The 16,990-nt window shown below is 35.3% G+C and overlaps 2 protein-coding genes across 2 annotated transcripts in view; both read left to right on the top strand.

Annotated features, from left to right (window-relative positions):
• LOC148945197 (uncharacterized) overlaps positions 1–16,990 on the top strand; it is a 350,765-nt gene that overhangs the window by 36,496 nt on the left and 297,279 nt on the right. The window lies entirely within an intron of this gene.
• On the top strand, positions 1,425–11,171 carry LOC148945202 (glutaredoxin domain-containing cysteine-rich protein CG31559-like). The gene is made up of 3 exons (XM_089098973.1): positions 1,425–1,496; positions 3,618–3,851; positions 10,983–11,171. The coding sequence occupies exons 1-3, from the start codon at positions 1,425–1,427 to the stop codon at positions 11,169–11,171; spliced, it is 495 nt and encodes a 164-aa protein (XP_088955099.1).

Raw genomic sequence — 16,990 nt, 5'->3', positions numbered from 1 at the left:
ACTACTATCATCCTGGCCTAGATCAGTGTTCCATTTGCATTCAACGAGATCGACCAAATCCTGCGAACGAAATTTATCTCGACTTGGTTGTTGAGAATCTTTTCCATATTTGTGAATGCGAAGAAGTTGTTGTTTATTGTTCTCGAAGAACTATTTTCCAGCATGTTCAAAGAATATAAACGCCCTTCGAATTGCAACATCTTGCTTCATATCAATAAGATACTTGGCAATGGCTCTTCCGAATTAATTGCAAATGAGGTTCTTCTTCAAAATATTGCCGTAAAATTTCAAAACGTTTTCTTCAAAATTACTCATTAGTGATTCATGAGACTCCTTTTGCTCTAGACTAGTTTTATCTTTATTAAATTGATTTTTGAAAGATTCCAGTTGTCTTTTAAAGATTATTTTACATTTACTTTCTTTACCAATATATATAATGTGTAAATCCTCTAAGCATACGTAGAACTGTTTTGTCTTAGTCAGCCCTAACATCATTTCATATGGATTTGAGAAGGTTAATGTAGATGATTTCATCAGAGGACGCTGTACACTCTATGCCTTCTTTGCAAAAAAGTTCTATTACGTCTTCAAAGTCCTCTTTACAAAACTGCTGCAAGATTTCTTTGACTTTGGCTGAATATATATCGAAATTTCTTTTAGTAATTGTGTTCTTACACCGAGCTAGTACGTTCCAGGGATCAAGATAACTGTTGCTCGTGCTACTGGGATACATAATTTCAGGAAGACTTGCTTGGTTTACATCCTTCCGCCTTCGAGGTGGTATCCATGCATTATCTTGTTTCCTCGTAAACTTACCAGGAACTGTCGTAGACATAGTAACTGTTCTAGGACGAATATTAAACATCTGAACTTGATAAAACATTTTGCTATAATAACTGTCACAGTTTGGGTTATCACCTTATATAGTAAAAGTGACGTCATGATCCCTGCTGTTATTATGCGTGTAATTGAATATGACGTCATTATTTTTCCCCTTTTTATCTTTAGATTAATGATGTCATGATTATCTGATTCATACCACTTCTATACACCTAAAATCCTTATGTTGGGCCTACAGTGTGTTGCCTTTGTCCCTTTTTTGTGATCATTTCAACTCAAAATGACGTTACTCTACTTGCGCTGCTGGGGTGTTTTTACAATCTTGAATGAAGGCAGGCTAACTGCACCTATTACGTGGCTGTAAAATAATATTATATAATCTAATCTAGAATAATATCCGATGGTTTCTGATGATTTTTCAGATGTAGTCACACGATTTTCTTTTTGTATTTTTCCAAATTTACATGGTGATTTTATTATTTTTGTGTTTTTTTTATATTAAAAGTAAAAATAACTCAAATACAAATTTTTACTGATGTAGAATAAAATTATATGATAATTATTCCAACAAAGTATAAAAAAATATGAGAGTAAACAAATTTGTCCTTCAGCTATCTTGGAAATCCCCAAGAGGTGAGAGCACAAGGTCAGGGAAGGTCAGAGCAAATCCCCAAATTATTTGCTTTAACTAACACTAAGATCTTTTATTTATGTACACAGAAAAACTGCTCGTCCAACATTATGCGTGTTTAGGTTTGTTTCCTAAATACAAGATATATGTGATCAAAGCCTTGAAGTTATTTACATCCTAAAATAAATTCATGTCCAGAAATAAGTTACTGAAACCTAGACGAAAGGTAAATAAGTATTCTTATTACTGATCTTAATTTAAAATTTTCAGGTAAATTTAGATTTTTATGAATTTTTTGAAAAAAAAGAATTGGAAAATTTAAAAATCTAGACCATTATTCAAACATTTATAATTTAAAGAAAAAACGAAGCCTTATAATTATCAAGGTCTATTAAACGACACTACAAGGGCTAAGAACAACTTACTATTGGTTCCCAACAAGGCCGTATCAAGGAAAAAAACTGGGGGTTTGACCCTACCCCCTTCAGAAATATTCTTCCAACTCGTAAAAACGTAAAAAAGCATAAAAAGACATTTCGATATAATTTTTCAGATTTCCTTGTAACCCCAAGTCACTTTTAATTTTCTATTATAGGCCCTTTATTGCTATTTCACAAATTCATGTGCTCTCGTGTTTTCACCAAATTTCCGAGTTTGATGAGGGGTGTTGTCCACATATACCAAATTGGGGAAACTTTCAAATATAGTACAAATTTTACTTGAATCTTGAAAAAAAAATCAAAAGCAAAAAGAAAGATGTGACAAAAAAAAACCTTGAAACAATTTCAATTATTTTTAAAAATGTTTTATTGAGAAAACGTGTAATTGAGCTTGTAAGTTGAAATATTTCAAATTAAAAACATGTCTCTAATTTTCAAGTTTCACTGTTGTCCTATAATTTAAAGCGTGATTATATTACTATAAATACAACCCTTTAAGTGGCATGAACAAAAAAACAGCTGAAAATGAAATTTTATACAAAAGGATAATTAACAACAAAAACTGGTATTTTCATAAAGTCAAGAAGCGACCACAACTGCAATTGCCAAAAGAAAACAGCAGAGAAAATAAAATATGAGCTAACAAAATTTAACTTACAAACATGGGCGAATCTCCAGCATTGTTTTTTGTTTTTTTTTTTTTGGGGGGGGGGGGGGGAGAGGTTTTAGAGCAGAGGGGCGTGGCCAGGCCCAGACTTCCAAAACCAAAGGAGAAATGGACTAGTAGAAAGTAGGAAAAGCTAGCAGTTATCCTCTAAATCCTGAGAAAAAGAAGAATAAAATCGAAAGACAATGTCTTCAAAACAACATTCAGGGTCACAGCCTGAAACATGAATAATCTCGACCGTAGCCCGAAACCTTTTACCGCTCGGTAAAATTTCCATGGGTGGTGCGCAAGGGCTTTTTCAGGATTTTTTTGTGGGGGGGTCTATTTTTTGGGAGGAGGGGAGTTTACAAAAAAACCTCGCAAAAAGCATCAAAAATTTGTTTATATACATTTTCGCTATTTTTTACGAGTCAGGAAAAAAAATTTGGAGGGGGGGGTAGTGAAAAATGGTAATATCCCCCTCCTGGAAACGGCCTCGGGGGAAGAAGGTGAAATCAAAATCAGTAAAGGCAAATACTTTAGTAAATTTTTGAATTATCCAAGAGAAGTAACACTGAAAATACTTACAAAAACTTTTCAGAAAAAAAATGCTGAACGATAAATTTTACAGCACAGTTTTTCTAACCACTCCACCGTCACTAACTTCTTATGCCATGCTTGGTCCCATACTTGGGACTGTCCCAAGTCTGTTAAAACGTGGTATTTTATATTTTTTACCAGATAAATTCAATCGGGAGCATTGTTTTTCAAGAGTGATTAATTGTATTGACCCAGTGGTCCTAAAAATATCAGGATAGGGGTCATATGAACGGAAATTAAAAGCTATAGTACCCTTTTTAAGTGACCAAAATCATTGGAGGGCAACTAAACCCCCTCTAAAACTCATTTTTGTATTAAAATCTTCTAATCAAAATTTTTAGATTGTCATTTTGTTCAGCATAGTTGAAAAGCCTAATAACTGTATCTTTGGAGATAATTTGACCCCTAAAACTCCTAATTTGACCCCTACATTGTTTAATATTTTCAATATTTTTTTTAGGGGACACTAGAAAGAGAAAATGGCCGCCTCGTACCGTACATCACGTCAATGGGAATAATACGAGAAACTTTCACTCAGTGTTTAAAAGTTAGAAGAATTTTGAAAACACTGTTGGTCAAGTTTGAGGAAAGGGATGTCTACTTAAGCATCGAACACCAAGAAGAGGTCAAACGACGGCTCGGAGGCGATAAGGTCACTGTGCCCCAACTTTTCATTGACGGCAGACATCTTGGGGTATGTGTTTCTTTTGGACAATATTTGTAGTACAGGTTTACTTGCTCTTAAACTCCTATTTACAAGGGTAGTCTGTTAATACTGAGCGTGAATTAATTTCAAATTTTTTGGATCGATCGGATCTAAATCCATTTAAAATAAACATTTGGCTATGATCTAGTAGTGTTTATATAAAAAACCAATGCAAAACTGATTTTAACTTGGTTAAGGTTGACTAAACCACGCCCCTTTCCCCAAACTAAAAAATTTTGTACGTTTTTTATCTCTGTTTGTCCGTTTTGTATTCTTCTTATATATCAACCATGTCTTCTATTTTCAGAATATCCCCCCCCCCGGTCTCTCCTCCATTTTATTTTGAAATCAAATTCCTATTTAAAATATTTCTATAAGAGAGAGAAGAATGTACAATGTATTTAAGAAAAAATGGGAACTTCCAATTATTCTATGAACCTAATAGGATATGGGAAAGGAGGGTACCTATCCATTAAACATGACAAGTTTAGAAACGCTAGCCATAAATTCCAGTGGAAAAAAAACTTTACCACAGCTGATCTGAAGTCTAGTTACAGGAACATGGCATATTTTGCTGTAATTTTTTGTTCTTTTATATTCATGCAAGTTAAAGCTTGACAATTTCTATTGCTGTGATTCAGATAATTGTTGTAAAATAAAGTAAAGATTCTCCTGAAAAAAAACACCATCTAGTTTACTTGGCAAGGTGGTATAATAACAAATACTATATAATAATACGTGTAATAACCTTGATAAAGAAGAACGGTAAATTTCAGAATACAAATCACATTGTTTCATTTACAGATTATTGTTTACTTCTTTTGTTCCTTGTTTGTCAAACAATTCTTTGGAATGATTTGTACCCAAAATTTTGCTGACTAAACACTTGTGCAATATTGCTGTTGCTAAACATCAGCTGCAAAATGCTGCTTTCAACGAATTAAATTCATTTTCAAGATCCCCTACTTCCTACTCGCCGTTATTAAGTCAATAATGGGCGCCAATTCACAAAATTTAGGGGGGGGGGCTAAGTATTTTTTCTATTTTTTCTTTTAAGAAGATACGAAAATTGTATTTTTTAAGATATAGGGATAGGTGGAAGTTTTGCTTTTTCGATTTTTCTCAATAAAAATTCCAAAAAACATGTTTTGAAGAATTTAAACGGGGGCAAACGTATATATAAGATACTTATGTATCTTGCTGTATATATTTGAGTTCTTGTATGATCTTGATATAACAGAATTAGATAGACAAAACGAATGTTGTATTGTCATCTGTTTTAATAAATAACTGTACACTTATCATTTTTCTACGGGCGTATTTGTTTGGGGTATTTAGATGCGTGCTTTTATTGGTATTTCTATTTGTATATATTTTTGATATTGGTGTTTATTTGTGTTTTAAGTGTTTATATGCAGCATTTAGTCCTAAATATTCTGAAACACGAATATCACGCGATTATGATGCTTTAATAAAAATATATATAGCTTATAACAAATATAAAAAACATATATTCCACAATAATAAAACAAAAGATATATCCAAAAGCAGTAAAGGCAAGACCTTAACGGAAGTACCGTAGTCGATAACTCCCTTTTTTAGCAGAAAAATATAATATTGAACCTTAGTCAAAACTAACAGCATGTTAAGAGTGTGCCTACATATTTTCTCAGGTTGGACACCTGCCCAAATAGTTTCTGGAGAAGGGGACCCAGGTTATTTTTTAGTTGCTAGAAAAGTGTCATTTTTGTTCTGAATGCTGCAAACTTGTGTATTTTTGGTCTAACAAGAGGCTGGGAATAATCGTCTGTGCTTATTGCGAAACCGTACCGCCGCGGTGGCGTCTTCTCACCCCGGTACTAGCAAGATCTCAGCTGTCCTTATATCTCGGTCAAAAGTTAGCCGTGAGGAGTTTTTAGGCGGCTTTGGCTTCTTTGACCATCTGGTATCCAATAAGGAGGGTGGCTTTATTGAATATGAAGGACATGTCCCAAATACGTCGTCCTCTTCTTCCTTATAACAGCAGTAATAACAGGCTGGCCCGTTCTATTTCAAAATTTGGAATTGCGGACTCTTTGTTGAGAGAGAGAGAGAGAGAGAGAGAGAAAGAGAGAGAGAGAGAGAGAAAGAGAGAGAGGAATAGAGAGAGACAGATAGATAGAGAGAGAGATAGAGACAGAGAGAGAGAGAGAGAGAGGGAGGGGGGGAGAGAGAGAGAGAGGGAGAGAAAGAGAGAGAGAGAGAGAGAGAGAGAGAGTTGTTTGGTTTTGGTTGGTGTGAAGAAAATAGACTAAATAAAACAAATTGTAAACAAGTATACTTGTTGTCCTATTTCGGAAAAAAGTGGCTTTTTGTTTGTTTGACCTAATGCAATGTAAAATCAAAACAAATAAGTATAAAAAATACCCACTATTGTATTTAGTTTTTTAAACTAGGTTTTTATGATTTTTCTGGCTATCATCAGATGTCTCCGGCCTTTTTTTTTCATTTAAAGGAACTTGAATTTCCTCTTTTATCAGTTCCTTATTATTAACTGTTCTTTAACATGCAATTTCTTCCACAGCTCATAACCTATCAAGGTCAAAATTTCTTATCAGTTCACGATTCGCCAACAAAAAGAGATTTTTATTTCCGAAACGCCAGGTCATGAAAAACGAAGAAGCTAAAGGAAAACATGATAATTTTGTTTTAAGTTAAGGAGTGTCAAAGGTGCAGAAGTTATATAAGGTTCTGTTCAGTTCAGTTCAGTTTTCAGTTCAATATGGGTTTTAATTCAAAAAAATATATAAAATACACTTAACTTAGTTCCTTGTGCATTGATGCACGTTTGGGCCCGTAATAATTGCACACTCTAAATACACCGTGACCTCCTGTCCTCTCCAATTTCCACCCCGAACCACCATCAAATAACAATAAATTTAACACAACTTCTCCTCTGCTCACACCCCTTGAAGTATCAAACTAAAATATGATAATTAATAATAATATCGAAAAATTATAAACATAATAATAATAAAATAAATCTAGTAAAAAATATTTAATCTTTTAGATATTTTTTCACATTCGTTTTTAAAGGAGCCGAGAGACCTATATGACCTCAGCTCTTGCGGAAGTGCATTCCACTCTCTAGCACACGCAATTCTAGGAGAAAATTCCGACCTAGCTGTCGGTGTCGGGGGTATGTAAATGTCTGATGAAGATCGTGTATTTAAGCTATGGATTTGTGATGCTAGTGTGAATAAGCCTCTAAATGGTGATGGGAGTGTTCCTGAAAAATATTTAAAACAAAAAACGGTGCAAGATAGTCTGTAAAGTGATGCCATTGATAGTCTGTTCGGTGCTGGGCCTAAAATTTTAAGTGCTTTATTGTGAACTGAGTTTAGTCTCTGTAAATGTGTCTTGAAATTAGATTGCCAAACTGTGGAGCAATATTGAATGTGAGGCTTGATAGCAGCATTGTAAATCAGGATCAGTATTTTTTTAGGGAAATGGTGACTGAGTTTTCTCAAGATTCCAAGGTTCCTTGAAAGCTTCCTCTCGACACTTGCTATGTGGTGTCTGAACGAGAGGTTTTCGTCGATTAAAACCCCTAGGTAACGAACGTGTCCTTTTTCTGGTCTCTTGATAAGTCCATGAGAGGTTTCAATACCAATCACATCAGGAGCCAGCGAATCTATGCGTGAAAAAAATAAAACACTCGATTTGTCAATGTTGATGACTAGACGATTTGCGTCCATCCAAAGGTACGTTTCTTCAAGAATTTCTTGTAGCTTTGATTTGAGAGACTTGATGCTCCATTCAGAGCTTGCCATAAGTGAGTCATCCGTAAATACCGTTCAGTCGTCCTTAACTTCTACTATAGATCTCAGTTTCATTTTTGGGTGACATAGTTTGCAGTAATAAGGAATACGACTAGAAGAAACCAGTACTTGCTTAAGATCATTTATAGGAATAAAAAACAGAACTGGTCCTAAACTATAGTCCGGTGGCATCCCGCAGTTAACTACGAAATCATTTGTATGGTCATTTCCTGTGTAAATTCGACGATTTTCAAGGTAAGACTTAAACCAATATAGGACTTGGCCACGAACTCCAATATGATCCAGCTTTCCTAGTAGTATTTCCTGGTGAATGCTATCAATCGCTTTTTTAATATCTAAAAGCACAGCTGCAGTTAAAGCACCCGAATCTAGGATTCTGTCTACGAATAAACTTAGTGAAATAAGGGCGTCTTCGGTTGAATGGCCCGGCCTAAACCCGAATTGGTGGCTGTTAAAAACGCCTTTGGCCTCTAAATATTGGTAAAGCTGGTTTTTCATTGGCGTTTCAAAGACTTTCGAGAAAACTGATAAGATTGAGATTGGTGTATAATTTTCTGTGTCTGTATGACTTCCACCTTTGTGAAGAGGTATTATCTTTGCCTTTTTTAACATTTCAGGAAAGACCCCTTTATCTAATGAAAGATTTACAAGGTAAGTTAGCGGCTCAGCAATGGTCGTCACTACTGCTTTCAGTGCCTTTGTGTGGACCAGGTCGAAACCTGAAGCAGAAGAGCCCTTCAAATTTTTTACGAGTATTTCGAGCTCACCTGGTGTTACAGGACTCACTGCCATTGATTTCATGCACTTTGGGCCAAGGGATTCTTTGTATGACTTAGATGGTATCCCGACGGAATTTGCTGTGGTATTGCCAATATTTGCGAAAAATGTACTCAGCGATGCGGCAACCTGTGTAGGTTCTGTAATTTCTTCATCATTTAGGTTGTAGGTTATGTTGTATAGGTAGTAATTCATTAAGCTCTGTTGGCCAAAACTTTTCTAACTTTGCGATTTCTTTGTATTCCAGAATACTGTAACAGTGGACCGTTTAAACGAGACTGGTGAACTTCGATGGATTTTAAGAATGCTATGAGTAAGTCCGCTTTTGCTTCTTTTGTAGTATTGATAAATGAATATATGACCTGGCAGCTGTCATCTTTTCCGTCGTATTCTCTTTATCAAAGTGGACGTTGCACAACCCATCTCCTCCTGCTCAAATCATTTTCAATCAATGCTTTATTATAGTAATTGGTGTTGTTGCGTAAGAAATACTTTCGTTTGCTTTTTTTTACTAAGTCAATGGTGAGGAGTTAATCCATATATTGTTGAAAATACTTTTCGTAGGTTTTCATCAAAAAAATTAAAAATAATTCCTTCCCTGCTTTTGGGACATTTTCGTTTTTTTTTATTTATATTTACTTTTAGTATTTTTCTTTTTCTAAAATTGAATGGTTGCACCAATACTAAAGCGCGGGAAGCGTATTTTTCATGTAAATTCTATATTATTCACTTAGCAACAGGAATTACCTTCGACAAATCTTAGGTAACCCCCCCCTCCTGTATGTAGGTATATCCTGTTAGTTTCAGGCTTCGTCGTATGAGAAACAGTACATTGCTTTTAACAACATCACCTGGAAAACACAGTTTGGATTTTGATCTTACGACTAGTAGTAACCACAGGTCATCAGTTGATTAATATTCTATAGAATTTAGGGACTTCAAACTCACAGCATCATAATTCAGAGACAATAAGTTCAAAAAACTTTTGTGTAACGATGTACATGTTACCGTGAAAGTCCGAAATTGGTGAATTTCGACATTCACTGGTGAATGTCTGAAATACATTTTTTTTCTCTTTGGATTTAGTCAGCTTTGTCAGTTAACTTTTTCAGTTTTATACTAGGTTTAATGGTGACAGGTTTGATAAGGTTAGGCTGAGTTAGGTTTTTAACCATTACTGAGATTTATAACCTACTTTAACCTTGCCTAACTTTTACCATCAAAGCTTGCATAAGACTGAAAAAGCTGATTCGCAAAGCTAATGAATCCATATATTATATATATATATATATATATATATATATATATATATATATATATATATATATATATATATATATATATATATATATATACAAATAAAATCAAATGTATGTCTGTGTGTGTTTGTCTGTTCCTGTGTCATGTATGCATTATTATACTGTTCATCAGATCGCCAAGAAACTTACAGTAGTTGCTGAGCACACTCTTGTGAAGGACTTAGGTATACAATTTCTCCTCCCCTCTTCCAAGGCCTCTTAATACTTTTCGCACTGTCTGAAATTAAAGGGCAGACTGCGTGACACATATTTAAAAGCTGCTTTTGCTTAAACTATTTTTTCTGGGGGATTTCCCGTGGACGAGTTTGTTTTAGGGAGGGGGGGGACTTTCCATGGACGATTTCTCCGCAAGGGAGGGATTTAAGCCGGGAGGAGGGTCCGTGGGGGAATTTAGGGCCGAGGAGGAGTTTGCCGCTGGGGGAATCTCCCTGGAGAAATCTTTTTCAGTTTTGGGGGTGGCAAAATAGTTGTTGTCATTCCCGTGACAACAAAAACAAACCTTGACAACAACAAAAATTTGTTAAAAAAAAAGTAAAATGCTTAGGCATTCCCCCCACAGATTATTGGGATCTCTCCTCACAAAATACATCTTTATGTCTCACCTATAAAATTACTGTTGTGCTAAGTCATAGAAAAATTGTGCAAGAATGAAACTCTGTTGAAAAAGAAACTCAACGACATCTAGTGCCTTTACATATGGAAAAAATGAAGTACACAAAGGAAAGAACAAGCTACTCATAGACGAAAACAATTAATCATAACATGGGGCCAACATTTCTAAGTTTTATAATAAATCCATCCTAGGATTTGTCTGTCTCCAAGTGCAGTTTATTGGAGAATAAATTGCCCTTTGATCAACGTTCACTCAATTCAGTTCAAACATTTAATTCACCTCCAAAAATATAAACAAATTACGCCGCTTAAGGTGCTAGCAGCACTGGTAGTATTTTATTTATTTTTTACGAAAAATCGAAAGTATTAAGGAACTTGGAGGATCTCTGGATTGTTCGATCTAAATTTTAAGCCTGTAATTTGAGCATTGCTCAACTCACCAATTAGGCACAGTATAGGTTTTTGGCACCTTAGTTGTGAGTAATATTGATTTTATCAAGAAATATGGCTATAATTTGACTCGAGTCTTTGAACAGTTAGTCTACAATCTCAGTGATATTTACAAGAAAATAATTTATATTTATTTACAGCACTCGTCTTCCTGTCGAGTTTGTCAAAAGTGTGGTGATTACAGATGTTTTCCTTGTTCTGCTTGCCATGGGTACAAGAAATCGGGATTGCGACCTCAATTCAACGATCTTATGGTTTCTCTACGTTGTATGGTGTGTGATGAATCTGGATTAGTCCATTGTGATAAGTGCGAGGGAGAACCTCGATAAATAATGGAAATTTAGATCATCCATTGCTTGTGATATTTTCTCTTTTGTTTTATTTGTGCTGTTGACCAATTTGTGCCTATTATTTTAGAATACCGTGTTCTATAAGATCATGTCCTTCATTATCTTTGTTATTTGTCTCCATTAAATATGCAAAAGTACAGATACTCAGAAATGTTAACCTGTGAAAAAAAAGTCTCTTGAACCAAGTGATTGATATATTCAAGTTTTTTTCATAAATTATTGGATATAAGTTTATGATATGTAGTTTAATTTTTTTTTTTTTAAGAATCCACCCTGTATCAAATATTCAACTGTCTTTGAAAAGAAAAAGAAAAAAAAGGGAGCTCAATAATCTGCCTTTGGCTAACACGCTCCATGCTTTTACTGGAAGAAGGGTCCCTAGGATAAAAAGGAACTCCAATATTTTTATTTTATTTGCTTGGTCGAAATTTCTCTTAAGGATGTCCTCCAGTTCAATCTTAGGGTTAGGGTATTCCTGTGTTCAGGTATGTACTATGTGCATATGTTTCCCAGCATTGCGTTGGGATTATTTGGTAACTAGCGCTGTCAGTAAAATGACCTGATGTAAAAATACAGTCTGGAATGGCGTCAGTGCCAATTACAAATTGGAGTTTAGTCCTCAAGCGTCGGAGCTCTAATCTTAAAAACATTTCTTTTGTGAGTTTTTTTTCTTTTCTTTTCAGAGTGTTATTCATTTAGTTTGTCCTTCGAATTAGACTTACCATTATGTGTGTTTGTCTGATTATTGTAAATAGTTTTAATATAAAAATTTTCTTCTGGATTTAGCTTTTGTACTTTAGATTTTTTCATTATAAAAGTTAAATTCATTACATTTTAAACTTCTTTAAAAGTTGGCTTAAAAAGATGTTTTTTTTTGTAAGACATTTATTTTAGTTTAGATTGTTTCCAGCGAAATATGTACATATGTTTTAATTCATTCTTTCCTGCAAAAAACAAAGAAAACCGGATTTGATCCACTTTTGGCATTTAATTAATTACCTTTACTTTAGAAATGTAATTTTACCTTAAAAAGGTACATTACCTTTAGAAACCGTTTCTTTGATTCTACTCCCCTAGATCAAGACTCTCCATGACTACACGTTCATTTTCATGCAGCGATTTTAATTTTTCATTTCCTAGAGATAATCAATTATGTATTCAAATTTGCAGGTTTGTATTACGCAGAATCAAGTTATCTGTTGCAAAAAAAAAAAAAAAAAAAAAAAAAAAAGGTTGAATTATCAAACAGATTGGCGGTGCTTTGAGCTTGGCTATGCTGTTCATGGCACCATAGTTCAGAAGCATATTCTCTGCCTAATTTTCAGGTGTTCGAGTCGCGCCAACTGCAAACTTCATATAGAAAATTTTCATTATTGACAAAGGCACTAAATCTGTGATTTCCTCAATAGTCATAAAAACAATCCCTATGTGGATTAATTTCAGTGGTGCCCTTTCACAAAAATGTAAGGGTGAGGGGCAGGGATTTATCTTTTCTTTCATGAGAAGTTACAAGAAAATGCAATAGCAATGCTTAAAAAAGGGGATGGCAGTGATTTTGCTGCTTGGTGAAATCGTCGATTTGTCCAACTGAATCCTAGGAGGAGCATGGAGGGAGGAGGGGAGAGTGTGAACAGGGATTTAAAGAGAAAACTGCTTTTTTTGTATGAAAAGTTGTTTTTAAAAATATAGGGCGCAATTGCCTCCCGCCACTCCAAATAGGGGTAACTACTTAAACTAGGCTCAAATTATTTTAAGCGTTCCTAAAAAAATAAAATTACATGGGTTCTATCTGCTATCTTCACAGCTGTCATTTTGATGGTGAATTTTGTGGACTTGGTTCAGTTTAACTCTGAATTTGGATGATGACCCAGTTGTTTTGTGTATACATTCTTTTTGTTTATTAGAAGATTTTCTCAAAATAAATCATTTTTGTATTGTTTTTTGTGTTAGTATTCCAGTGAGATACTTTTGAGATTCAATGGGGTTTACCTCCCCCCGCCCCTTGAAATTAATGGATTCGAAATTTTTGTTTGGTTGGTTTTATATTGTTTTTTGATTTCAGTAGGGGGAGGACTTGTGATACACTTGTATTATGAACAACACAATCAAATTTTCTATGTTTAGAATTTTATAACCAGACATTTTCTTCTTTTTTTAATTATTTTAGGTAGACAAAAATATATGCGTGATATGGGCAGAGGGGGGGTTGCAGTGGGGGGATTGGTAAAGTATAACAGGTCTCCATGCAAAATGTGTTTAGTAAAAGCATTCTGTGTATTAGATAGATAGATAGAGAAGTGTATTTTAAATCTAAATATACGGCCATGAACATAGTAAAAGTAGTGATGCCTTATTGACTCCCACGGGGCACCCCTACTGCCACCTACAACTTTTTTTACTTTATTCATGTCTGTTTGTTATCAGTGAGAATGAAAAAACAGGAATTTTCTCACTTTTATGGATGTTTCTTGGACGGTTATTTGTGTTTGTCATTTTATTTGATGTTTTTCATGGATGTCAACAGCAATTTTTTTGTGTTTTATGATTTTTCTGCTGTGAGAATTAAAAAACAGTATTTTTCTCACTTTGATGGATTATCGATTCTAACGAGGACAGGGTCATTGACCTCTTTTTCCTAGATCTTGCTGTTGTTTTGGCCAATTGCTCGCTAGGGGAGAATGTTATGATCTCGAAATAGAAAACAGTATTTGCTGTTGGTGTTGTTGTTTAAAGTGCATGCTCAAGGCAAATGTTATGAGTCTCCAGAAAAAGGAAAATGTATTTGTTTATATTGTTGTTGTAAGTGTATTCGCGAGGAAAATTCAACAAAATGTCATGGAAAAAATTCTCAAATAAACTTCTTAGTGATGATTTGTCTTAGCGGGTGAATCAGATTTCTTAGTAATTTAAAATGTGTCAGCGAAGAGATGCCAAAAACATAAGAAACACGCTGAAATTACGTTTAGGGATTATTTGGGCGAAACCGTTTTAGACATTTTATGGAATTATTTTGGCAAAACAGTTAGAGACATTTTAAAAGATGATTTAAAAGATGATTTTAGAAGAGGATTTGAGGGTGAAACTCTGTTGTCGTTATAATACACAAGTTCCATTTGAACAGTGTTGTGAGGTTCCCTACCACAACCCCAAAGGGTTCCGATTCCCCCACCCCAACCCCGAAGGAAGTCCCCGGTCCTGAAAGATTCTCCAGGCTCCCAAAGGACCCACGGAGCCCCAAAGGCTCCTAAGCCCCCATTTTAATGCTTTTTTAAGGCTTTATTATATATTTTCAGAACAAATTATTACTTTAGGGAATTATTTCGGCGAAACAGTTAGAGACATTTTAAAAGATGATTTTTGAAGAGATTTTAGAAGAGAATTTGAGGGTGAAACTCTATGGTCGTTATAATACACAAGTTCCATTGGAAGAGGGTCGTGAGGTCCTCTACCCCAACCCCGACGGTTCCGATACCCCAAACCCAACCCCGAACGAAGCCCCTTGTCGTCAAAGGTCCCCCAGACTCCTAAACGACCACCCCGCCCACAACGGCCCCCCCACACAGTCACACGCCCTCCCCGGGCCCCATCTTTCGTTGCTGTGTGTTGTCTGAAACCTATGATTTGGGGTGTATGGGTTGCTATTTTTAATTTTTCTGAGTTGGATCTCTTAGTCTTTTATAGGTATGTGTTCCGGCTTTTATTAGCTAGGTTTCTTAGCCTTTCATAGGTGTGTGTTGTCAGAAAATTATGATTTGGGATGTGTAGTTGGCTATTTGGACTTTTCAGAGCTAGGATTCTTAGTCTCTCATAGGTGTTTCTTGTCTGAAACATATGGTTTGGGATGTATAGTTTGCTATTTCAGGCTTTTATGAGCTAAGTTTCTTGGATTTTTGTAGGGGCGCGTCGTATGAAACTTATGATTTGGGTTATTTAAATTACTATTTCGGGCTTTTCTGAGCTAGATTTCATAGTCTTTCCTCGGTGTCTGTTGTCTGAAACCTATGATTTGGGATGTGTGGGTTGCTATATTTTTACTTTTCTGAGCTGGATTTCTTAGCTTTTCTGAGCTGGATTTGGATTATGTAAATTACTATTTCGGGCTTTTCTAAGCTAGATGTCTTAGTCTTTCGTTGGTGTGTGTTGTCTAAAACCTATGATTTGGGATGGGTGAATTGCTATTTTGGACTTTTCTGAGCTGGATTTCTTAGCCTTTCATAGGCGTGTGATGTCTGAAACCATAGATTTGGGATGGTTAATTTGCTATTTTGACTTTTCCGAGCTAGGTTTCTTAGCCGTTTATAGGTGTGTGTTGTCAGAAAATTATAACTTGGGATTCGTAGTTTGCTTTTTGGACTTATCAGGGCTAGGATTCTTAGTCCATCATTGGCGTTTGTTGTCTGAAACCTATAGTTTGGGATGAGTAGTTTGCTATTTCAGGCTTTTATGAGCTAGGTTTCCTAGTATTTTGTAGTTGTGTGTTGTCTGAAACTTATGATTTGGGGAATGTAAATTACTATTTTGGGCTTTTCTGAGCTAGATTTCTTAGTCTTTCGCTGGTGCGTGTTGTCTGAAACCTATGATTTGGGATGGGTGGATTGCTATTTTTGACTTTTATGAGCTAGGTTTCCTTGTAGTTCGTAGGTGTGTGTTGTCTGAAACTTATGATTTGGGATGGTTAATTCGCTATTTCATGATTTTATTAGCTAGGTTTCTTAGCCTTTCATACGTGTGTGTTGCCAGAAAATTACTATTTGGGATGGGTGGATTGCTATTTTTCACTTTTCTAATCTGGATTTCTTAGTCCTTCATAGGTGTGTGTTGTCTGAAACTTATGATTTGGGATGGTTAATTTGCTATTTCCAGCTTTTATTAGCTAGGTTTCATAGCCTTTCATAGGTGTGTGTTGTCAGAAAATTATGATTTGGGATGTGCAGTTTGCTATTTGGACTTTTCAGAGCTAGGATTCTTAGTCCATCATAGGTGTTTGTTGTCTGAAACCAATAGTTTGGGATGAGTAGTTTGCTATTTCAGGCTTTTATGAGCTAGGTTTCTTAGCCTTTCGTAGGTGTGTTGACTGAAACTCATGATTTGGGATATGTAAATTACTATTTCGGGCTTTTCTAAGCTAGATTTCTTAGTCTACCGTTGGTGTGTGTTGTTTGAAACCTATGATTTGGGATGTGTTGGTTGCTATTTTTTGACTTTTCTGAGCTGGTTTCTTAGCCTTTCATAGGTGTGTGTTGACTGAAACATATGATTTGAAATGAGTGGTTTGCGATTTTTGACTTTTCTGAGCTAGATCTCTTAGCCTTTCATAGGTCTGTGTTGTCAGAAAATTATGATTTGGGATGTGTAGTTTGCTTTTTGGACTTTTCAGAGCTATGACTATTAGTCTCTCATAGGCATTTGTTGTCTGAAACTTCTAGTTTGGGATGAATAGTTTACTTTTTCGGGCTTTTCTGAGCTAGATTTCTTAGTCTTTCGTTGATGTGTGTTGTCTGAAACCTATGATTTGGGATGGGTGGATTGCTATTTTTGACTTTTCTGAGCTGGATTTCTTAGCCGTTGATAGGTGAGTTTTGTCTGAAACTTATGATTTGGGATGGTTAATTTGCTATTTCCAGCTTTTATTAGCTAGGTTTCATAGCCTTTCATAGGTGTGTGTTGTCAGAAAATTATGATTTGGGATGTGTAGTTTGCTATTTGGACTTTTCAAAGCTAGGATTCTTAGTCCATCATAGGAGTTTTTTGTCCGATACCAATAGTTTGGGATGAGTAGTTTGCTATTTCAGGCTTTT

Source organism: Artemia sp. Qi Xiang Cuo, chromosome 13 (genome assembly GCF_049724085.1).
Source record: "Artemia sp. Qi Xiang Cuo chromosome 13, ASM4972408v1, whole genome shotgun sequence".
NCBI classification, from domain to species: Eukaryota; Metazoa; Arthropoda; class Branchiopoda; order Anostraca; family Artemiidae; genus Artemia; species Artemia sp. Qi Xiang Cuo.
This window is presented reverse-complemented; position numbering and strand designations above follow the sequence as displayed.